We start from the raw sequence: 24,741 nt of genomic DNA, 5'->3' as shown, positions 1-24,741 counted from the left end.
ATCCCAACACTTTGGGAGGTCAAGGTGGGCGGATCATGAGGTCAGGAGATCGAGACAATCCTGGCTAACATGGTGAAACCTCATCTCTACTAAAAATACAAAAAATTGGCCGGGCGCGGTGGCTCAAGCCTGTAATCCCAGCACTTTGGGAGGCCAAGACGGGCGGATCACGAGGTCAGGAGATCGAGACCATCCTGGCGAACATGGTGAAACCCCGTCTCTACTAAAAAATACAAAAAAAAAACTAGCCAGGCGAGGTGGCGGGCGCCTGTAGTCCCAGCTACTCGGGAGGCTGAGGCAGGAGAATGGCGTGAACCCGGGAGGCGGAGCTTGCAGTGAGCTGAGATCCGGCCACTGCACTCCAGCCCGGGCGACAGAGCGAGACTCCGTCTCAAAAAAAAAAAAAAAAAAAAAAAAATACAAAAAATTAGCCGGGTGTGGTGGCGGGTACCTGTAGTCCCAGCTACTTGGGAGGCTGAGGCAGGGGAATGGCGTGAACCCAGGAGGCGGAGCTTGCGGTGAGCCCAGATTGTGCCACTGCACTCCAGCCTGGGCGACAGAGCGAGACTCCATCTCAAAAAAAAAAAAAAAAAAAGTTCAAGGCTCTTACGCAGTTCTGCCTTTTCTGGCTCATACCTCCATGATAGAAAGAACATGCCATTGGCTCAGAGAGTATGCTTGTAGAGCAAAAAGTTAAAGTACCTGCTACAAACTGATTCTGGGTTAGTCTAAGATCCAGACTTCCTGCCAAGGCCAGGACATGACACTGGGGGAACTAAAAGAGACTAAAACACTAGCTTGAGAGGAATCAATTGCCTGTTAGACAAGATAAGTTATTCTAACAGGAACTATTCAGGAATGTTCTATTCATTAATTCTCTAAGTCTTGTTCTCATTTCATCTCTATTCTTGATTATATATCCCAATAGCAGGAAATTTTTTTTTTTTTTCCTTCCGAGACACAATCTCACTCTGTTGCCCAGACTGCAGTGCAGAGGTGCGATCTTGACTCACTGCAACCTCTGCCACAAGGGCTCAAGCAATCCTCCCACCTCAGCCTCCCAAGCAACTGGGATTACAAGCAGGCGCCACCATGCCTGGCTAACTTTTATATTTTTAGTAGAGACACGTTAGCCAGGCTGGTCTCGAATCCCTGACCTCAAGTAATCTACCTGCCTTGGCCTCCCAAAGTGCTGGGATTACAAGCATGAGCCACTGTGCCTGGTCTAGGTTTTTTTTTGTTTTTTTTTTTTGAGACTGAGTCTCACTCTGTTGCCCAGGCTGTAGTGCAGTGACAGAATCTCGGCTCACTGCAACCTCTGCCTCGTGGGTTAAAGTGATTCTCCTGCCTCAGTCTCCTGAGTAGCTGGGATTACAGGCACATGTCACCACACCCTGCTAATTTTTGTCTTTTTAGTAGAGATGGGGTTTCATCATGTCGGTCAGGCTGGTCTCAAACTCCTGACCTCGTGATCTGCCCGCCTCAGCCCCCCAAAGTGCTGGGATTACAGACGCAAGCCACCGTGCCTGGCTCAGCCTAGGAAATTTTTAACTCAGTTAATATTGGTGAACAATCCATATCTCAACTAGGGGAGACTTACCCCCATTTCTACTAGGCCACATGTAGATGATTCACTGTAGGGATTAGCCATATTATTATTTTAGTTGCGTGAAATTTTATATCCCAGAGTTCTTTTCCATTTCAGTTGAACAGTTCCTATTGAAATATCTACTACATGCTTCATTCTGTTAGGTGTGTGGGAGAAGGAGAACACAAGGGGAGAAAGTGTTGTACACGCAAAAGAAACAGGAGGCTTATAATCTCATCAGGGAGATGAGAAAATCCCCTGACACAACTCAAAGTCAAAGCAGTATACAATTAAGTGAGAATCCAGGGTTACAGACATCAAGAACAGCAGAGGCTCAGAGAAGGATGAGGCCAGCATGGTCAGAGGGTCAGGCTCCCAGTCCTCATACAGCAGGCCAAAAACAAGGCACCTAATGCCTCTCCTGGTATTGCAGCAAGAGCACTTGACATTGGAAGAATCTACAAGATCATGTTACACTCCTGCTTAGAAATCTTCCACGGCTCATCATCAACCTCAGGGTAAAGTTTTAACTGCTTAGCCTGGCATTCAAGGTCTTTCCTAATCTGGCTCAGACTGCCATTTTTTTTTTTTTTTTTTTTTGAGACGGAGTCTTGCTCTGTTGCCCAGGCTGGAGTGCAGTGGTCGGATCTCAGCTCACTGCAAGCTCTGCCTCCCGGGTTTATGCCATTCTCCTGCCTCAGCCTCCTGTGTAGCTGGGACTACAGGCGCCCGCCACCTCACTCGGCTAGTTTTTTGTATTTTTTAGTAGAGACGGGGTTTCACCGGGTTAGCCAGGATGGACTCGATCTCCTGACCTCGTGATCCGCCCGTCTCGGCCTCCCAAAGTGCTGGGATTACAGGGTTGAGCCACCGCGCCCAGCCTTTTTTTTTTTTTTTTTCTGAGATAGAGCTTTGCTCTTGTTGCCCAGGCTACAGTGCAATGGCGCGTTCACTGCAACCTCCGCCTCCCGCGTTCAATCAACTCTCCTGCCTCAGCCTCCTGAGTAGCTAGGATTATAAGGCATGTGCCACCAGCACGCCCAGCTAATTTTGTATTTTTAGTAGAGATGGGGTTTCTCCATGTTGGTCAGGCTGGTCTTGAACTCCCAACCTCAGGTGATCCACCTGCCTTGGTCTCCTAAAGTGCTGGGATTACAGGCGTGAGCCACCTCACCCAGCCAGACTGCCAAATTTCTATTCAATTTACTTCTACTCAGTGTATCAAGGCCCTTACTATATGCTAGGAGCTGGGAATACAAAAACAAAAAGACATCTCCAGAGCTGGGCATGGTGGCTCACGCCTATAATCCCAGCACTTTGGGAGGCCAAGGCAGGTAGATTACCTGCGGCCAGGAGTTCAAGCCCACCCTGGCCAATATGGTAAAACCCAGTCTCTACTAAAAATATAAAAATTAGTCGGGCATGGTGGCGTGTGCCTGTAGTCCCAGCTACTCAGGAAGGTGAGGCAGGATTGCTTGAATCCAGGAGGCAGAGGTTGAAGTGAGCTGAGATTGTGCCACTGCACTCCAGCCTGGGTGACAGAACAAGATTCTGTCTCAAAAAAAAAAAAAAAAAAAAGTAAGTATTGATTCTGCATGGGAGAGAGGGATGGTTGCTAGAGGAAGCTACAGAGAAACACACTTGAGTAAAGCCTAGGATGGAATTTCTCCCAAAAATGAAAGGAAGGAAATCCCAGGCCATAGGAAGTCTGAATCAAGCCTGAGCTGTGAAAGTATACTGCCCATTTTAGAAATGGTGAGTGCGTCTGCAGGCACAGTTCTGGGGACAGAAGGCAGCATCACAGGACGGAAATAATGAGTGGAGGGAGGTAATACAGAAAGACAGGTCATCAGGCTAGCAAATTAATAAATATTATACAAATATTATATTAATAAATATTTATTATTCTATAATAAATAGAATAGATGCTTCTATTTATTGAATGCCTGTAAGTGGCCAGAGCTTTACATCATTATATGTCACACATTATCATATATATTCTATTCTAAGGTATTACTTGTAATACTTAACAGTCACGTAAAGTATTACTAATTTGACTTTGCAAAAGAGGTTCAGAGAAAAGGGTACCTTTCTGAAAGTCACACAGACAGTATGTGCAGTCAGGATTTGATCCCAGGCCTGTCTGGTGCCAAAACCTGGGCTCTTTATGCTGGGCTGTGTAATCCTTTCTATGGCTGGCTACCTTGCCTAAGGTAGAATTTTCCCTTCCTTGTCTCTATCCTAATACCACTGCAAGGAAAGTGTGATGCCCACCTTACAGGATATGAAAAGCTCAGTGAAAAAAAATTATTGCTCCAAAGCATACTAGTAATAAGGGGCAGAGTCTGGGTTTGAACTTAAGTTTGTTCACAATATGATAAATCTGGACTTGACTATAAAGGCAATGGGACACTGTCTGGTTTAAGTCTGGGACGTCACACAATCAGATGAGTGATACCGAAAGGTAATTCTGGGATAAAAATAAAGTACGGATTGGAAAAGAGAAAGGAAAGAAGCAGCAAAACCATTTATGGGGCCATTACAATAGTTCAGGTGACAGACAATAAAACAAGCAGTAGGAACAGAAGAAGGAACAAAGCTAAGAGGTTCATCCAAGAGCTGGCTAAATGACACTTCCTCTGGGAGAGCTTTTTTGTCTCACTCAGGTTGAATTACCTACTTCCGCCTCTGTGTATCTTTATGTTCTAAATATTCCGTGTACTTAAGTAATTACTTGTCTACATGTCTGGTTTCTCAACTAGTCTGGAGTCCCTTGAAGGAAGAGACTCTATCTTACCCATTTGTGTGTCCCCGGCACAATGACTGGCATATAGTAGTTGTTTGGAGGAATGTGTGGATAGGAAAAAGGAGGGAGTTAAGAACTGAAGGATGGCTAACAGTGGGATAAATGAAGAAAAGAAAACGGCAAGACTGGTGTTTCTGTGCCATAAGGCGCATGGTCTGGAGGATGGGCTAGGTTAAGGTGAGCTACTGAAGCTATGACCAGACTGTACAAAGTCTTAAATGCCAGGGAGAGAAGAATAAACCTTATCTGGTAAATAAAAGGGAGTGTAGTACTAAAGGTTTTGAAGCACAGAAGCTCCTAAAGCAATGTTTTAGAAGGATGTGCCTTTTCTTTTTTTTTTTTTTTTTTTGAGACGGAGTCTCGCTCTGTCACCCAGGCTGGAGTGCAGTGGCCGGATCTCAGCTCACTGCAAGCTCCGCCTCCCGGGTTTACGCCATTCTCCTGCCTCAGCCTCCTGAGTAGCTGGGACTACAGGCGCCCGCCACCTCGCCCGGCTAGTTTTTTGTATTTTTTAGTAGAGACAGGGTTTCACCGTGTTAGCCAGGATGGTCTCGATCTCCTGACCTCGTGATCCGCCCGTCTCGGCCTCCCAAAGTGCTGGGATTACAGGGTTGAGCCACCGCGCCCCGCCAGGATGTGCCTTTTCTATCTCTAGCACACTGGGCCAGACTCTTTCCCCTCCAGGAAAAGAGCACTTGTGGAATGCCAACTCATTCAAATATCATGCTAAATACAACTTAATAGGAAGGGTAAGTCTGTTGTATCTCAGGTCACTTAAGTGGTTTTTGGAATATCCACATGATTAATTCCATGAGCCATCAGCATAAATGATAAGAGGGCTAACCAAGCTTAGTGAGAAACAATTCAAGAGCAATGAGTTGGCCAGGTGCAGTGGCTCATGCCTGTAATCCCAGCACTTTGGGAGGCCGAGGCAGGTGGATCATGAAGTCAGGAGATAGAGACCATCATCGCTAACACAGTGAAACCCCATCTCTACTATAAAAAATACAAAAAAATGATGGCAGGCGCCTGTAGTCCCAGCTACTGGAGAGGCTGAGGTAGGAGAATGGCGTGAACCTATGAGGCGGAGCTTGCAATGAGTTGAGTTCGCACCACTGCATTCCAGCCTAGGCAACAGAGCAAGACTCTGTCTTAAAAAAAAAAAGAGCAATGAGTTCACTCTATGCTGATCTACTGGAGATGAACACTCCTTTATTGACTGACTGACTGACTGATTGATTGAGACAGCATCTCACTTCCATAAGACAGACTGGAGGGCAGTGGTGCGATCTCAGCTCACTGCAGCCTCAACTTCCTGAGCTCAGGTGATTCTCCCATCTCAGCCTCCCGAGTAGATGGGACTACAGGTGTGCCACCATACCCAGCTAATTTTTTGTATTTCTAGTAGTGACAAGGTTTCACCATGTTGCCCAGGCTGGTATCAAAGCCCTGAGCTCAAGCAATCCACCCACCTCAGTCTCCCAAAGTGCCAGATATGATTCTGTTGTACGTATATAACAGAATACTATTCAGCCTTTAAAAAAAGAAGAAAATTCTGCAATACACAACATGGAGATGAAAATTCAGCAGCTAGTTCTAGTCTGGTGAACTTCTGTGTCCAGAAGCCTCCACTTCCCTGTGCGACCTTCATAGGAATTGTTACCCAGGAGGCCTGGACTAGGCATGCAGGTTTCCTGACGTGTTCCAGTCCTCTGTTGTCGGTTCAGCAGTGGGCTGGCCACCACCAGCAATCACTTCTTACCTGCCACTATCAGAACACATGACATGTGGCCGGGCGCGGTGGCTCAAGCCTGTAATCCCAGCACTTTGGGAGGCCGAGACGGGCGGATCACGAGGTCAGGAGATCGAGACCATCCTGGCTAACACGGTGAAACCCCGTCTCTACTAAAAAATACAAAAAACTAGCCAGGCGAGGTGGCAGGCGCCTGTAGTCCCAGCTACTCAGGAGGCTGAGGCAGGAGAATGGCGTAAACCCGGGAGGCGGAGCTTGCAGTGAGCTGAGATCCAGCCACTGCACTCCAGCCCGGGCGACAGAGCAAGACTCCGTCTCAAAAAAAAAAAAAAAAAAAGAAAACATGACATGCTACAAATACACTCACAGGCCCGAGGAGGTCCAAAGCAAGAACTGCGACTCCAGAGAGGAAGAGAGGGCCACAGGAGCCAATAAATCTACCCGTGTTTACTCCTCCTTTCCATATCTTGCTTTCTCCTTCTCCCGCTATTTGAGTCCCACTGTTCCCTGTGAGGTGGGAAGGCCTGCTAAAAGAAACTTCATTCAAAGGCCTGAGCAGGAATGTTCTCTAAAGATTTTTTTTTTTGAAACGAAGTCTCGCTCTGTTGCCCAGGCTGGAGTGCAATGGCACAATCTCTGCTCACTGCAACCTCCGTCTCCTGGGTTCAAGCCATTCTCCTGCCTCAGCCTCTTGGGTAGCTGGGCTTACAGGCGCACGCCACCACACCTGGCAAATTTTTGTGTTTTTAGTAGAGACAGGGTTTTGCCATGTTGGCCAGGCTGGTGTCAAACTCCTGATCTCAACTGATCCACCCTATTCGGCCTCCCAAAGTGCTGGGATCACAGGCGTAAGCCACTGCTCCCTGCCTTCTCCGAAGAATTATTATTTTTTTTTTTTGAGATGGACTTTTGCTCTTGTCACCCAGGCTGGAGTGCAATGGCGCGATCTTGGCTCACTGCAACCTCCGTCTCCCGGGTTCAAGCAATTTTCCTGCCTCAGCCTCCCGAGTAGCTGGGATTACAGACATGCGCCACCATGCCCGGCTAATTTTTGTATTTTTAGTAGAGACAGGGTTTCACCATGTTGACAAGGCTGGTCTTGAACTCCTCACCTCAGGTGATCTGCCTGCCTTGGCCTCCCAAAGTGCTAGGATTACAGGCATGGGCCACTACACCAGTCCCCTCTGAAGATTTATAAAGCAGTAGGGCAAGAGAAAAAGACAGGTAAAGGAGGTCAGTGGCTCATGCCTGTAATCCTAGCACTTTGGAAGACCGAGGCAGGCAAATCGCTTAAGCCCAGGAGTTCAAGACCAGCCACCAGCCTGGGCAACATGGCAAAACCCCAACTCTTCAAAAAATACAAAAATTAGTCAGGTGTGGTGGCATGTGCCTGTAGTCCCAGCTACTTGGGTGGCTAAGGCAGGAGAATCACCTGAGCCTGGGGAGGCAGAGGCTTCACTGAGCCGTGATTGTGCCACTGCACTTCAGCCTGGGCGACAGTGCAAGACTCTGCCTCAAAAAAAAGAAAGAAAGAAAATGTATGGACAGAACAGAACTGGGGTGGAATGTAGGAGAGAAATTGAGCAGACTAAAGAATAAATCTGTCCCTCACACCATACCCAAAAGTGAACTCAAAATGGATTACAGACTTAAATGTAAGAGCTAAAACTATACATATTCCAGCACTATTCACATGAGCTAAGATGTGAAAACAAATCCATCAGCAGACGATAAAGAAAATGTGGTACACATATACAACAGAATACTACTCAGCCTTAATAAAAGAAGGAAATTCTGCAATATGCAACATGGACAAACCTTGAGGACATTACGCTAAGTGAGATCAGCTAGTCGCAGAAAGACATATATTGCATGATTCTCCTTATATCAGGTTTCAAAACAGTCAAATTCACAGAAACAAAGAGTGGAATGGTGGTTGCCAGGGGCTGGGGGCATGAGGAGATGGGGAGTTAATCAGTAGGCATAAAGTTTCAGTCAAGCGAGATGAATACGCTCTAGAGAGCTACGCTATGACACTGTTCCCATGGTCATCAATAACATAATTGTACACTTAAAATTTTGTTATGAGAACAGATCTCATGTTAAATGTTCTGACCACAATAAAATTAAAAAAAAAAAAAAAAAGAAAGAGCGAGCTAAAACTCTAGTTGGGAGGACTACTTGAGGCCAGAAGTTTGAGAACGAAACAAAGGAGTAAATCTTCATGACCTTGGGTTAGGCAACGTCTTCTTAGATATAACACCAAAAGCACACACAACAAAAAAACAGATAAATTGGACTTTATTAAAGTTAAAAACTTGAACTTCAAAAGATACCATAAGAAAAATGAAAAAGGTAGGTCAGGTGCAGTGGCTCATGCCTGTAATCCCACCACTTTGGGAGGCCAAGGCGGGGGGACTGCTTAAGGCCAGGAGTTCGAGACCAGTCTGGCCAACACGGCAAAACCCCATCTCTACTAAAAATACAAAAATTAGCCTGGTGTGGTGGCGGGTCCCTGCAATCTCAGCTACTCAGAAGGCTGAGGCAGGAGAATTGCTTGAACCTGGGAGGCCAAGGTTGCAGTGAGCCAAGATTGCGCCACTGCACTTTAGCCAGGGCAACAGAGCAAAAACTCTATCTCAAAAAAAAAAAAAAAGAAAAATGAAAAAGACAACTCAATGAATGGAATAAAATATTTGCAAATCATATATATGATAAGGGACCTGTATCTAGAATAAAAAAAGAATTCTTATAATGCAATAAGAAGACAACCCAATTTAATAATGGGCAAAAAGATTTTTGTAAATGGGCAAAGAATTTAATAGACAATCTCCAAAGAAAAGATACCAGTGAAGGCTGGGGATGGTGGCTCATGCCTGCAATCCCAGTCCTTTTGGAGGCCAAGGCAGGAGGACCACTTGAGGCCAGGAGTTCAGGACCAGCCTGGACAACAAAGTGAGACCCTGTCTCTACAACAACAACAAAAAGAAAATGTACAGGCCGGGTGCGGCGGCGCACGCCTGTAATCCCAGCACTCCGGGAAGCCAAGGCAGGTGGATCACCTGAGGTCAGTAGTTTTGAGACCAGCCTGGCCAACACGGTGAAACCCCGTATCTGCTAAGAATACACAAGTTAGCTGGGCGTGGTGGCGGGCACCTGTAATCCCAGGTCCTCAGGAGGCTGAGGCAGGAGAATCACTTGAATCCAGGAGGCGGAGGTTACAGTGAACCGAGATCGTGGCACTAAACTCCAGCCTGGGTGACAGAGCAAGACTGTCTCAAGGAAAAAAACAAAGAAAAGAATATGTATAAATGGCCAATAAGTACATGAAAAGATGCTCAACATCATTAGCTATCACAGAAATGCCAATCAAAGTCACAATGAGGCTGGGTGCAGTGACTCATGCCTGTAATCCCAGCACTTCGGGAGGCTGAGGCAGGTGGATCACCTGAGGTCAGGAGTTTGAGACTAGCCTGGCCAACATGGTGAAACCTCATCTCTACTAAAATACAAAAATTAGCCGGGCGTGGTGGCAGGTGCCTGTAATCCCAGCTACTGAGGAAGCTGAAGCAGGAGAATTGCTTGAACCCAGGAGGCGGAGGTTGCGGTGAGCCGAGATCACACTACTGCACTCCAGCCTGGGCAACAGAGTGAGGCTCTCTGTCTCGAAAAAAAAAAAAAAAAAAAAATCACAATGTGATACCAATTCACACCCAACAGAATGACTTTAATGTCTTTAAAAAGACAGTAACAAGTGTTGACAAGGATGCAGAGATACCGGAACTCTTATACACTGCTGGTAGACATGTAAAATGGTACAGCCACTTTAGAGAACAGTTTGACAGTTCCTCAAATGGTTAAATACAGAGTTACCATCAACTGCTCCTGCTCCTCTGATCCCCATGGTAAGGCTTCACACATACCTGGTTCTTAAAATGGCCAACAAGTATCAAGCCAGGTCTACCTCCCATGGTCTCCATACTCCTCTCTGAGGCCATCTCTTCCCTAATTCCAAACCCTCTGAACTGTATTTCATCCACTAAAACACTGGTTTTCGCTCTTCACTAGTTCTTCCCTGACAGGTGCAAAGTCTTCTGACTTTTCTCCTTGTTTCCTACACATTTTTCCTCCACAAAATCCATGGGCTCTTGTCCATGAGAGCAGCTCCTGTGATAACACCAAGTTCAAAGTCCTCTCTTTTTCCACCTAGAAGTAAACCAATCACCTCATGAAACGGTAACTAACTTTTGCTGTAAAGACATATCCATCGTTCCTATGTGATACACCATTAGCCACAGACTACTAGCATGTCTAAACAGGTGAGAAACTAAAGAAAAGGCAGTATCTGAAATCTCAGATGACAAAATGTTACAAAGTAGGCTTTTTTTGAAGGGAGGAAATCTCCAAAAAAGTGCACCAGTCCACCGACGGCAATGTGGCCCTGATCCCTTAGACAAGTGCAAGATTACACACTCTTCTAGGCAGATGTCTCCAGTTTCCAAATGGGGACACTGAAGTACTAGACCTTACTGCAGACCAGGATGAAGCAGTAAAACTTAGGACTAACTGGCCTCTGAAGCGTAGCCTGTCCAGGGCAGTGGTGGGAAGTTCCCATGAGGTGCCTGTTCATTATGTCCAGCGGCACAGATCTTGCTTAAAGTCAATGCCCTTCCAACTAGCCCCTCAAACAAACTTTCAACTTAAAGTTAGCAAAGAAAAAAGATGACCACTTTGTCCAAGAGAGTAGGACTCACAGATACCTAATCATCAGCTATTGAGAAGCTTCATACCCACATCTGGACACTCATGCCTGCCTATAGGAACACCATGCATCACACACACTCCCAGGACGTGACATGCATAGGCACATAACCCAGAGCATACACTCACCTTCTCTAACCAGACTATAACTTCCCATTTATCCTGAGACTTGGCTGAGAGAGAGAAAAAGCAATAGGAGGCAAAGAAAACAAGACCAGCCACTCAGGCACCACCCTTGGCTGATACAGTCCCATGGTGCTAGACAATGAGTGGCATCTCTTGCTGTGACCACAGGCAAGCTAATCCTCCACCCGAGGCCTCCTTTTCTTCATGTGTAAAATGAGGGACCCGAGGTTCCTTGTGGCTAGCTGTAATACTCCTGACTCTCAGGCCTCTACCAGTTCTCTACAGACGGGCTGCTTTCTGTGAGAAACAGAACTGGCAGAGAGAGGCCTGGTAAAGTGAGAAGCAGGATGCAGAACAAAATCAAGGAGTGACTTCCAGAAAGGGACATGGGGTTCATATTCTGATCACCCAGTTTCCCCTAGAAATGCTGTCAGATAACCCCTGGGGCAGCAGGAAGACCGAGTAACAAACTGGGCTGGATTGTTGGCCTGAAGCAGCTCCTAGAGGTCTGGGCATTATACCACTGGTACTCCCTATCCTGGCAGGACCCTCACTAACACCAGTGATGACAGTGAAAACAGTAACCTGCCCAAGACCAAGAAACCACAGAGACCTCAATTTACACGTGCACTTTTCTAAATGACAGGTCAAGATCTAAAACCCTAGCTCAGATTACGGTTCATCCATCTCCACCCAAAGGCACCTTCAGCCCCTCTGCCAAAGCAATGTAAAGTCTTGCTGGCCCTCTTTGTCATCGCTTGGTCTTGTGAGCAATTTCAAGCACTCACAAGTGAACCTAAAGCACAGGAAACCCAAGCTTGATCCTCCTTATTCCAAAATTCTAGTTAGTGAAGTCGGTGTTTCGGGTCCTTTTACTTCCTTTGCTCATTCCTAGTGTGGGGATTCATAAAGAAATGGTCAGAAGGCAAAGAGCAAGTGGTTGGAAAAGAGAGAAGAAAGACCCTGAACAAACACCACATAAACAGTCTTCCAGCTCAAACACCGTCAGCATCCAACTTCCTGGCAGGGTCTGTTGAACAATCTCAAAGCACCCTAAGGACCCAGGGGACCGATCTCTCCTATCTAGTGCCATAATCACTATGCATCATCACACCCTTGCAGCCACACAACAGATAAGTCAACATCTTTGAAATGATCACCTTCAAAAACTAACGGAAGTCATATTATTTCTACTATGAATAGTCCCTCCTTATAACCAGGCAGCCTATTCTCTCAAATGGTTAATAGCCATTCTCTCTTCTCCCTAACCCGGAGACACCTGGGTAAAGTGTCTGCTTCAAGGAAGCCTAAGCTTCTCCAGTTAATACATCTTGTTCAAGAGGAAAAAAAAAAAGGAAACCCAGGGTGGAGTTCTACATTCAAGGGTAAGGAGGCCTGGAGGATAGGAAAATTTGAGCAGCCACAACAAACGATCAGAAAGAGAGGACTATTTGGGCAGACCACTGCTACTTGACAGAGCTGGCAGCCGGCTATAAGGAACAAGAGGAAATATACATGCAACAAATAGGGTGAGGGGGGAAGAGGAGAAGGTGCAGGGATGAAAGCGACTCCACTGCACCCAGGCCTTGCCTTTGCGCTCCTGGGCTGCCCCAAGCGAGCACGCCACACGCACGAAGCCAGAAGGGCTGGAGGGAAGGGGAGGTGGCGACGGCAGACCACAGAGACACCAGGCCTCGCGTGGAGTGCGGGGAGTGTACACGGGGACGAACGGCGTGCAAGGGTGGGGTGGGCGTGCAAGTGGCTTGGCGAGGGGTGGCAAGCGTCACCGGCAGGGCCTGCGGGGCAAAGGCCCAGGGCTGCGGGGGGCGTGGGAGCGCGCGGGGCCGCGCTCAGAGGGGCGCGGAGGAGCTGGTTACCGTGTGGTTCACCCCCCACATCAGGACGCTGAGGATCGGCTCGCTGGCCCGGAATAGCTTCACTTTCTGGCACACGAAATGCTTCTTCTTGGTCTTGGTCTTGCTGGCGCTGAGCGGCGCCACCGCCACCGCCGTGGTGCTGGTGCAGTTAGACGACATGCCCGGGGCGGCGGCGGCGGCGGCGGCGGCGGCGAAAGGGGGGCGGTGGAGACAGCGCACAAGCCAGCGGCCTCAGGCCTCCCCCGGACCGATCCCCACCCCCGCTCCCTTACCGCACCATGGTCGCGCCCGTCCCGTTACCTCCCCACCCCGCCCCGGTGGTTTCGTCCGCCCCACGCCCCGCCCTCCCGCCCCCCCGCGGGGAGCCGGCCGGCCCGCTCCGCACCCCGCCCCCAGGCGGTGCAGCAGCCCTGCCGTCCCCTGGCCCCGTCCTCCCCGCCCGCGTGGTACGGCCCGTCCCGGGGAGGCAGCGGCCGCCCCGCCCGCCCCTCCTCCCCGGGCCTGACAGAAACCCGCCTGGCCTCCGAATGCCTCGGGGCCCCGCACCGGAGCGGGAAGAGGAGGAGGGCTGGGCAGGCGTAGTTGTGGATCGCGGGAGGGGCTCCCCGCCTGGGGCCCCCAACGCCAGGGTTTGGCTCTTTCCCTCAACCCGAATGCCAAGATGGCGGCGACGCCACCGCTCCGGAAGGGAAGGAGGGGCGGGAATGCGAGGAGGGCGGGACATACCATGCCCACCCCGGGGGAGAGGAGGGACGCAGCCAGGGGAAGAGGAAGTCCAGCCTGGAAAGCCAAGGAACGCCCCCTCGCTCCACCCAAGCGTGGATCTACCCACTCCGCTGGGTCCTGGGCGCGCTCCACCCGCGGGGCACGCCCCTTTCCCCCAGGGCCAATGAGAAGCAGGCCGGGAACATTGGTTTTTATGAATGGGCCCCGCGCCCACCCACCTGCTGCCTGGTCTCCCCGCAAAGGGTCAGAGCTCAGAGGCCGCCAGCACCTTCAGACACCTGTCCCACTAATCGTCTTACTCTGGCTCATTTCGTAAAATCTTTGAGTAAACTGCCCCACGCTTTGTTACATAATTCTCAGATGATGGATCTCCATATATTTGACACAAATCACAGGTCAACGTTGTTCTTTCTGTATGGAAATTCGTAAATTCGGTACTCCACAGGTGGTCGCTCTTTAAACAGTTACAAAAATAAATGTGGCCTTTATTACCAATTAATAAAATAAACATAATTAACCCCGGCATAAGGAAGCATGATGAAGTGATTAAATGAAAAAACTTATGTTACATTCTCTAGGGAAAGATCGGGTTTCAAGCATTACAGTGCCTGGCATCGTAAGTGTTCAAAAACAGAAATCCAAATACATTTTAAGCAGAATTAGGAATTAGCAGAACAAGGAAATCGCCCTGCTAATGTGCGGGTCAAGAGGGCCTAGGAGTTCATTGGTCAAATGAGGGCTTCTGGTGAAAGAATAGAGAAGGGAAAAGGAGTAAAGATAGAAGAGTGGCCCCTTGAGGGTTTTTTTTTGTTTGTTTTTTTAGTACCTGACTGAAAGAGACTAGCAAACAACTCCTGAAAATCTGTAATTGTAATCTTCATTTCTTACACAGTAAGAAATAAAGCCGTGAAATAAAAAGCTTCCATTTTATTTTCCTTTAGGAGCCATGGAGCATATTGGCAATTTGGTTCTGACTCCTAAAATCATTTTACTATACCTTTACACTGCCTACATTGGAGACTGCAAGCAGTGGAAAAGAATAGATACTCCAGATCCTGTCGATAAACCCAGGCTCCTCCTAAATCAGCCAGATTCAGAGAAAAACGAGCTGGCCTGCCTTATTTTATTCCTTGCCATCAAGGTTCAATGTGGTTCTATTACCCAGTAAAGTCACTGACCAAACAAGGTATTTTCACAAAGCTAACCTTTTTTAAAAGCATGTAAGAATTACACATTTGTACATATACACATTACACTTTTACATCCAAAGATCAAATAGTTAACAGTTCATTTAGGGCTGTTTGTATTGTTTGATTTTCCAGATTCTGTCACTCCCTTGGCTTTGACCTAACCTGACATCATTCTGTCACATTATCTTCTTTTTTTTTAAAATTTTTTATTTTTTTTGAGACGAAGTCTCGCTCTTTTGCCCAGGCTGGAGTGCAGTGGTGCGATCTTGGCTCACTGCAAGCTCCGCCTCCCGGGTTCACACCATTCTCCTGCCTCAGCCTCCCGAGTAGCTGGTACTACAGGCGTCCACCACCATGTCTGGCTAGTTTTTTGTATTTTTAGTAGAGATGGGTTTTCACCATGTTAGCCAGGATGGTCTCAATCTCCTGACCTCATGATCCACCTGCCTTGGCCTCCCAAAGTGCTGGGATTACAGGCATGAGCCACCACGCCCGGCAACACTATCTTCTGAATCAAGTAAACATGAATTTGTCTCAGAGAGGTTTCTGAAGGGTCTGGTGTACACTGAGGCAGTGAAATAGGTCTGTTGGCACAGGTAAGAAGGAAGCGGCATGATAAACATCACAACCCCAGGGAACAGCCTTCCAGAGCGACACAAGCACTCCCACCAAGATGGTCCAGTGCCCACCCATTAAAGAGTCAAAACCCAAAGTTACTGAGTGTCCCACAAAGCAAGTTACACTAGCTCACAAAGGAAGTGAGCTGTTCCAGGACTCGATGGAGCAGGGTCACTTTGAACAGTTGTGGTTTGATATCTGTGAAAGAAGTCATTCGAACTCTTATAAAGAGAATTAAGGGGTCAGCAGCTTCCCTGGAAAATGCAGGAAAATCAATAAGAGAGGGGACAGTTTTCATCTTTTCATAAAGTTCTTCTCCAGAGCTAGCGAAGTTCTCTGTAGAGAGTAGATATTCCGCTTCACCCGATCCTCCAGGGAGGAAGTAGATGCACTCTCCAGCTTCATGCGGCTAGAAAGAGAAGACAGGCAAATGGAAGTCAAAAACATTTTCAATCGGTCAACTATTCTGGCAGTTTCAGAGGAAATGGGTTGTTAGCCATAGAGCAGCTGTAAAAACACAAACTCTTTTAAGCCCCCATAGATAACTTGAGTGACTCCACCTGGAACGAAATGTTTTTAAACCAGTGTCCATGAGGGAAAATGTATCTATTTTGGAAAATAAGTCAAAGCCTCATTGGAAAAAGGCTTCCTGGGCCATGAATTCTTATTTAAAAGGAAGGTCAAGGAATTTCAATGATTTAGAAAATACCAAATTCACTTTTCCTCCCCTCAAATGAAAAACATCCCACTGTGTGGTCAGAAACGAGGAGTAGCAGCCAAGGTTACAATGCCTGTAACGAGCAGCCTCGTTGCACAAGGCTGGGCTCCATGTGCAAACACAGAAACACTGGAACGTGAACCACCTGCCAGCCTGCCATCTTAAGACCTTCCCCATGAAAGCCCCCGGCAGGAAGAAGATGCACTCACTGGATGAACTTCCCATCCCGGGAGTCCAGCTTCTCTAGCCTCTGCTCCCGTTCCTCATCTTTAGCGTGCCTCTTGAGAACGTTAAGTCTCTCCTCCTCCCGCCATTTGGCGTTTTCCATCATCTCTTGCCGTTTTCGCTCTAATTCCTCTGCGGAGAGTTTTCTGTTGAGCACAGAAACCATCCAATCAGGTCTTTCCCAGCAAAAAAAAACAGAAGTAGCACAAGAAGTACAGAAGCCAGGTAGCACCCCAAGCTCTCCAGTTCACTGCTCTCTCCAAGTGCAAGGCCAGCCTGAGTTTCCTTCTAACATCCTGGTCAGGAGGTTTCATCCAAATTTCAAAGGCTTTTAGTAAAGTATTCCATAATCTCACTCAGTAATCTCTAGAGTGATTATTATGAAATATGAAATATGAAATAAATTGGGAACTCATCAGGAACCTAAACTGTAGCAATTATATCCCAATGGTTTGCTCAACAATTTATCAAAGAACAGAAGTCTAGGTTATCCATGTAACTGTTAACATCTACCATCTAACTACCCACTGGAGACTAGAAATTCATGACACAGCCCGTGAATACACTACTTTAGGACTAAGCTAGAAGCCAGAAGTTGAAGGAATAACTTAGCCTCAGAAAATAATAAATAGGGCCAGGCCTAGAGGCTCACGCCTGTAATCCCAGCACTTTGGGAGGCCGAGGCAGGCAGATCACCTGATGTCAGGAGTTCGAGACCAGCCTGGCCAATGTGGGGAAACCCTGTTTCTACTAAAATTACAAAAATAAGCCAGGTGTGGTGGTGTGTACCTGTAATCCCAGCTACTTGGGAGGCTGAGGCAGGAGAATCACTCGAACCTTGGAGGCAGAGGTTGCAGTGAGCCAAGATCGCACCACTGCACTCCAGCCTGGGCGACAGAGCGAGACTCTTGTCTCAAAAAAAAAAAAAAAAACCCCTCCAAACAAAAAACAATTTACTATTAAAAATCTGCTTCAGAGGCCGGGCGCGGTGACTCACGCCTGTAATCCCAGCACTTTGGGAGGCCGAAGCGGGTGGATTATGAGGTCAGGAGATCGAGACCATCCTGGCTAACACAGTGACACCCTGTCTCTACTAAAGAATACAAAAAATTAGCTGAGCATAGTGGCGAGCGCCTATAGTCCCAGCTACTGGGGAGGCTGAGGCAGAATGGCGTGAACCAGGAGGCGGAGGTTGCAGTGAGCCGAGATTGCGCCACTGCACTCCAGCCTGGGCGACAGAGTGAGACTCCATCTCAAAAAAATAAATAAATAATAAATAAATAAATCTGCTTCAGAGATAATAAATGAAAGATATTAGAGCATTCAAATGAGAGTAGGAGACTTTAAAAAAAAACGAAAACGACTGCCAGGCATAGTGGCTCTAGCCCGTAATCCCAGCACTTTGGGAGGCTTAGGCAGGAGGATTGCTTGAGTCCAAGAGTTTGAGACCAGCCTAGGTAACAAAGTGAGACCTCCCATCTCTGCTAAAAAAAAAAAAAAAAAAATTTTTTTTAATTAGCTGGGCATGGTGGCATACCCTTGTACCCCCAACTAATTGGAAGGCTGAGGTAGGGGGATCAGTTGAACCCAGGAGTTTGAGGCTGCAGTGAGCCATGATCGCCCCAATGCACTCCAACCTAGGCAACACAGTGAGACTTTGTAGGGAGAATAAAGAAGTTATCAAAGAAATAATACAAGAAAATTTCCTATAACTCAAAGACATGGTTTAGATTGTAGGAAGCAAATACTGACACTAGGAAAAAATACACACATCATACAAGAAAGGAAATGTAACCTCTATATTCTGCTTGGCTTAGGAATGAAAAGTATCAGTAAACAATATTTATATATCATACAAGTATGAATCCACATACTAATTGAACCAAAAATTCTGATATAACCATACTGAAAAGATAGGGATAGAAGAAACATGGGACTAGGAGTGTATGAAAGCTCATTTACCATAAGAGATTATTTACTATACCAGTAAGAAAATACCTGGGCTGGGCACGTTGGCTCACGTCTGTAATCCTAGCACTTTGGGAGGCCAAGGCAGGCAGATCGTGAGGTCAGGAGATCAAGACCATCCTGGCTAAGACAGTGAAACCCCTGTCTCTACTAAAAATACAAAAAATTAGCTGGGCGTGGTGGTGGGCACCTGTAGTCCCAGCTACTCAGGAGGCTGGGGCAGGAGAATGGCGTGAACCTGGGAGGTGGAGCTTGCAGTGAGCCAAGATCGCACCACTGCACTCCAGCCTGGGCAACAGGGCGACGCTCCGTCTCAAAAAAATAAAATAAAATAAAAAAATAAAACGGTAAGAATATATCTAAGATCTGGCCGGGTGCGGTGGCTCACACCTGTAATCCTAACACTTTGGGAGGCCAAGGCAGGTGGATTGCCTGAGCTCAGGAGTTCGAGACCAGCCTGAGCAACACATTGAAATCCCATATAAACTAAAAATACAAAAATTAGGGTCAGGTGCTGTGGCTCATGCCTGTAATCTCAACACTTCGGGAGGCCGCAGCGGGCAGATCACCTGATGTCAAGAGTTCAAGACCAGCCTGACCAATATGGTGAAACCTCGTCTCTACTAAAAAATACAAAAATCAGCTGGGCATGGTGGCATGTGCCTGTAGTCCCAGCTACTCAAGAAGCTGAGGCAGGAGACTTGCTGGAACCCAGGAGGCAGAGGTTGCAGTGAGCCAAGATCATGCCACTGCACTGCAGCCTGGGCAATAGAGCGAGACTCCATCTCAAAAAAAAGGCTGGGCGTGGTGGCACTCTGGGAGGCCAAGGCAGACAGATCACCTGAGGTTGGGAGTTCGAGATCAGCCTGACCAACATGGAGAAAGCCCATCTCTACTAAAAATACAAAACTTAGCTGGGCGTGGTGGCGCATGCTGTAATCCCAGCTACTTGGGAGGCTGAGGCGGGAGAATCACTTGGGCCCAGGAGGCAGAGGATGTGGTGAGCCGAGATTCGGTCATTGCACTCCAGCCTCAGCAACAAGAGTGAAACTCCATCTCAAAAGAAAAACCAAAAAAATAGCTGGGCATAGCATCGTGTGCCTGTAGTCCCAGCTACTAGGGAGGCTGGGAAGAATCACTTGAACCCAGGAGGCAGAAGTTGTAGTGAGCCAAGATTGTGGCACTGCATTCCAGCCTGGGAGACAGAGCGAGATGCTGTCTCAAAAAAAAAAGAAGAAAGAAAAAAGAAAATATCTAGTATCTAAAATTGATGGATGAAGAGGCAGCAACATATTTGTATTTTTAGGAATACATAGTATGAAAAGAAACTACTGAAAAAGCTGAAAGTAGTTGCCTTTGGGTAGCATGACTGAAAGTGGGGTCAGGCAGAGCAAAGAACTACTAGCTTTTGTTTTTTTAAATGTTTTTAAAATAATTTTTTGTAGAGATAGTGTCTTATTATGTCCTCAGACTGGTCTGGAACTCCTGGCCTCAAGTGATCCTCCTGCCTTGGCCTCTCAAACTGCTGGGATTACAGGTATGAGCCACCACACCCAGTAAGAATAACTGAGGGGTTTTTTTTGGTAATTTTAAGAGATAGGGTCTTGCTCTGTCGCCCATGCAAAACTGCAGTGGCTTGATCATAGCTCACTGCAACCTTAATCCCTTGACCTTAAATGATCCTCCTTGCCTTAGCCTCCCAAAGCGCTGGGATTACAAGCATGGACCACTGTGTCTGGCTTGGTTTTTGTTAAGAGATTTTTTTTTATTTTCTTTTTTTTGGAGACGAAGTCTCGCACTGTCGCCTGGGCTGGTGTGCAGTGGTGCGATCTCGACTTGCTGTAACCTCCGATACCTGGGTTTAAGCAATTCTCCTGTCTCAGCCTCCCAAATAGCTGGGATTACAGGCATGCGCCACCATGACCAACTAATTTTATATTTTTAGTAGAGACGGGGTTTCACCATGTTGGTCAGGATGATCTCGAACTCCTGACCTCAGGTGATCCACCCACCTCAGCCTCCCAAACTGCTGGGATTACAAGCATGAGCCACCACGCCCAGCCTTACCTTGCCCTTTCAATGTGCCTCACATGGCTAGAGGTAGGGGTCGCAGACCCTTACAGGCTGACAAAATAAATAAAAGTTGGTTTGTCGAAAAGGTAATGATGGATTATCCATTTGCCCTGGTTTGGGCCCCTTCTAGATTCAGGCCTGCAGAATGTGAAGTTAATCAACTAGGCTCCTGACTCACCTGGTATATCCGGGAGCATGTCGCCTTTGGTAGACCTCCTTTTTAGGTGATGGGCTCCTAGTTTGGCCTGTTTCTCTCCTGTTCACCTTAGAGTTGTGCCTGTAACAGACACAGAGAGGAAAAAGCCTTTTTAATCCAGGGGCTTACATCGAATCTCTCAAACAATGCAAGATGAGCTAATGGTCTTAGAGGTATAATCTAAGCAGAGGGCACAAGTATGAGAAAAATAAAGGTATAGGGTTTGATGTCAGACTCACCCCAGAGCTCCCAAAGCACAGTATACACCTACAGATATGTAGCTTTGGATGCCTGAGCTTTACATAGAGGTGGAAAAAAAATGATGTAAAGGAAATACCAAAGCAAAGACATTTGGGAAAGTCGATGGATGGACATCTCCAAAAGCAAAAGCAAATGCCTGCAGGGACCATGCCCCCACAGTCACAGGTTATTTTCCAGTGAATCCCACACTCACGGTTTGCTGGGCCTTGGGGACCATGACCTTCTGCCCGGGGACCTCCTGTCCCGGGACCCTGCTTCCCTGGTGCTCTTCTTGCTGGCATGTCTGGGGGGTGAGTAGGAGGAGCTTCTGGATCTGGAATGGTTCTTCATCCCATGCCCTCTCTTTTGCTCGGCTGTCAGAGGACGCTGAAGACCCTGGTTACGGTCAGAGTTCCTGACCTACATCATTAAGGAAAAGAGAAATTATTCACATGGAAAATCCAGCGATTCAGGAGAAAATGCAGCCAGGCACGGTGGCTCACATCTGTAATCCCAGCACTTTGGGAGGCCTAGGCAGGTGGATCACCTGAGGTCAGGAGTTTGAGACCAGCCTGGCCAACATGATGAAACCCCATCTCTACTAAAAATACAAAAATTACCCGGGCCTGGTTGTGGGCACCTGTAATCCCAGCTACTCGGGAGGCTGAGGCAAGAGAATTGCTTAAACCTGGGAGGCATAGGTTGCAGTGAGTCGAGATCACGCCACTGCACTCCAGCCTGGGCGACAGAGCAAGACTCCGTCTCAAAAGGAAAAAAGAAAAGGCAGTGAAACAGGAGATGTTACATAAGGAGCTCACTGGGCACACCAATATCATCACATAGAATTATCACAGAGAACTGTATAAACTTAGTTATCTGCAGAATCCCCTAAAAGAATCTCCTTCAGTCAGCCAGGTGCAGTCGTTCACACCTTTAATCCCAACACTTTGGGAGATGGAGGCAGGAGGACTGCCTGAGATCAAGAGTTTGACACCACTCAGAGCAACTAGTGAGACCCTGTCTCTACAAAATATTTAAAAATTAGTTGGGTATGGTAGGTCCAGCCTGGGCGACAGAGCAAGACTCCCTCTCAAAAAAAAAAAAACGAAAAGAATATACCTGACTTGGGTCTTCACTATAGGTTAAGGAAGAGCAAGACGCAGAAGCATGGAGGACAGGACCTAAGGTTAAAAATACAGAAATACGAGGCCAGGCACAGTGGCTCATGCCTGTGATCCCAGAACTTTGGGAGGCTGAGGCGGGCAGATAGCTTGAAGCCAGGAGGTCGAGACCAGCCTGACCAACATGGAGAAACCCCGTCTCTACTAAAAATACAAAAATTGGCCAGGCATGGTGGCGGGCACCTGTAATCCCAGCTACTCAGGACAATAGCTTGAACCCGGGAGGCAGATGTTGCAATAAGCTGAGATTGTGCCACTGCACTCCAGCCTGGGCGACATGGAGAAACCCCGTCTCTACTAAAAATACAAAATCAGCTGGGTGTGGTGGCGCATGCCTGTAATCCCAGTGACTTGGGAGGCTGAGGCAGGAAAATCGCTTGAACCCAGGAGGTCCAGGTTGCAGTGAGTTGAGATCGTGCCATCACACTCTAGCCTGGGCAAGAAGAGTGAAACTCCATCTCAAAAAAAAACCAAAAATACAGAAATACAGAAGGCAAGTCAGGTGCCTTGAGCTTGCCCTTCCAGCTACTCAGAAGATTGCTTAAGCTCAGGAGTTTGAGACCAGCCTGGGCAAAATAATGATGCGCTGCTACTCAAAAAAAAAAAAAAACAGCCGATTTATGTTTGTCAAAAATCATCAACCTATACACTTAGGCGAGGCACACTGGCTCACGCCTGTAATCCCAGCACTTTGGGAGACCAAGGCGGGGGGATCACCTGAGGTCAGGAGTTCAAGACCATCCTGGCCAACACGCAAAACCCTGACTCTACTAAAAATACAAAAATTAGCTGGGCATGGTGGTGGGCGTCTGTAATCCCAGCTACTCGGGAGGCTAAGGCAGGAGAATAGCTTGAACCCAGGAGGCAGAGGTTGCAGTGAGCTGAGATCACGCCACTGTACTCCAGCCTGAGTGACAAGAGAGATTCTGTCTAAAGAAAAAAAAAACCACCTATACACTTAAAATATGTGCATTTCATGTAAATTATTTGTAGAGGGATGGGTAGAATGCCTCAATGCCCCATTGGTGGTTTAGTCTCTCTGCTCAGAGGGTCGTCAGCCACAAGAAGATGCTCAGGGATAAGAAGGGACCTGTTTCCCAGCAGCCCAGGCTTCACTGCCCACCTCCCTGCTATCCACATTGTCCAAGTGGCATATCCCACAGTCCTATAGTCACTCCTTTCAAGGAGCCCACATCCCTACCTGTAAGCCATATCCAGGGACTTTGGACAAAACAGGGGAGGAATTTGCCATCCTCTTCTGAGATCTAAGAGATTAAAATACACACAGTCATTGAAAAAGAAAATACATATAGGTCCAATTTAAGTATCTTATGCTGAACGATGCTTCTTGCTTCCAATGTGACCTTTCCACCTCCCAGCTGTTACCTGGCAGTACGTTTCTCTATTTGAATTGTCTATGCCGAAAGATGCATCAGCACAGTCAAATTTTCCTGTGAAAAACTGTGGGCCTCGCTTCTAAGCCCCAACGCCTGAACACATTCTCCTCTCACTTCATGCTGCTATTCCGGGGATGAACAGTGACTCAGCAGCGGCGGAGCTGACTGCTCCCACGGGAAGACACGCAGAATGGGACCACATGGGCCACCGTCCATTAAAAAAAGCCTATATAAAGCCCACTTCAGTCTTGAAGGAATCCTAAACTGAGATGAAACAGTCACCCCCAGGATGTCTGACCTACCTAAGACCTACTAGGCTAAAGTCAGCTCCATTTAGGGTCTCTCTCCAGCAGCATGGCCGAGATACCCACTCACATTTAGCATCTCCAAGGAACTCTAGCATTAGATGGCAAGCTCTGTGGGCACAGGGCCCATGTTCAAGTATTCATCACTGAATGCCCAGTACCTGGCAGCTCCCAGCACAGGGCAGGTGTTCATGTCTGTGGAATGAATGAGTGAATGAGCAAGTGAATCAACGAGAAGGGAGGCCAGTCGCCACGTGCTCACCTCCCTGCACTGTGCTCATCCTCACTGCTGGAACGATCACTACTCGAGCTTCTGTGCTTATGTTTCTTGTGCTTCTTTTTCTTCTCCTTCTTCTTCTTCTTCTCCTTTTTTTCCAGACTCATTTGCAACTGGAAAATGCCGAGAACACAAACACACAAGATTACTGAGACCAGCCAGTACCTATAATTCCAGCACTTTGGGAGGCCGAGTCGAGCAGATCATCACTTGAGATTCGGAGTTCGAGACCAGCCTTGCCAATATGGCAAAACCCCGTCTCTACTAAAAATACAAAAATTAGCTGGGTGTGGTGTTGGGCACCTGTAATGGCAGCTACTTGGGAGGCTGACGTACAAGAATCACCTGAACCGGGAGGCAGAGGTTGTAGTGGGCCGAGATTGTGCCACTGCACTCCAGCCTGGGCGACAGAGTGAAACTGTGTCTCAAAAAAAAAAAAAAGATTACTGGCTGGGCATGGTGGCTCACTCCTGTAATCCCAGTACTTTGGGAGGCTGAAGCGGGAGGATCACAAGGTCAGAAGTTCAAGATCTGCCTGGCCAATATGGTGAAACCCCATCTCTACTAAAAATACAAAAATTAGCAGGGTGTGGTGATGTGTGCTTGTAGTCCCAGTTACTCGGGAAGCTGAGGCAGAAGAATTGCTTGAACCCAGGAGGCAGAGGTTGCAGTAAGCCGAGATTGCACTGCTGCACTCTAGCAGCCTGGGCAACAGA

General features: G+C 47.5%; 2 protein-coding genes across 3 annotated transcripts in view; both read right to left on the bottom strand.

Moving 5' to 3' along the window:
• The window catches only part of PIP4K2B (phosphatidylinositol-5-phosphate 4-kinase type 2 beta), a 37,612-nt gene extending 24,402 nt beyond the window's left edge, over positions 1 to 13,210 (bottom strand). Inside the window, exon 1 of one of the 2 annotated variants that reach the window (XM_008012903.3) lies at positions 12,912 to 13,210. In XM_008012903.3, the coding sequence (XP_008011094.1) occupies positions 12,912 to 13,070 (159 nt within the window). In that variant the 5' untranslated portion in view covers positions 13,071 to 13,210. The remainder of the gene's footprint in view (positions 1 to 12,911) is intronic. The other variant, XM_073005350.1, reaches the window with a different exon arrangement.
• Positions 13,211 to 14,101: 891 nt separating this feature from the next.
• CWC25 (CWC25 spliceosome associated protein homolog) overlaps positions 14,102 to 24,741 on the bottom strand; it is a 29,238-nt gene continuing 18,598 nt past the window's right edge. The window contains exons 5-10 of the mRNA XM_008012900.3: positions 24,011 to 24,138; positions 23,248 to 23,311; positions 21,080 to 21,285; positions 20,608 to 20,706; positions 16,373 to 16,534; positions 14,102 to 15,854 (exon numbers count right to left, since the gene is read on the bottom strand). Of these exons, the coding sequence (XP_008011091.3) occupies positions 15,740 to 15,854; positions 16,373 to 16,534; positions 20,608 to 20,706; positions 21,080 to 21,285; positions 23,248 to 23,311; positions 24,011 to 24,138 (774 nt within the window). The 3' untranslated portion in view covers positions 14,102 to 15,739. The remainder of the gene's footprint in view (positions 15,855 to 16,372; positions 16,535 to 20,607; positions 20,707 to 21,079; positions 21,286 to 23,247; positions 23,312 to 24,010; positions 24,139 to 24,741) is intronic.

This window comes from Chlorocebus sabaeus, chromosome 16, assembly GCF_047675955.1.
Source record: "Chlorocebus sabaeus isolate Y175 chromosome 16, mChlSab1.0.hap1, whole genome shotgun sequence".
Taxonomy (NCBI): domain Eukaryota; kingdom Metazoa; phylum Chordata; class Mammalia; order Primates; family Cercopithecidae; genus Chlorocebus; species Chlorocebus sabaeus.
Note: the sequence above shows the minus strand (reverse complement) of the source record. Positions and strands in the feature narration are given on the sequence as shown.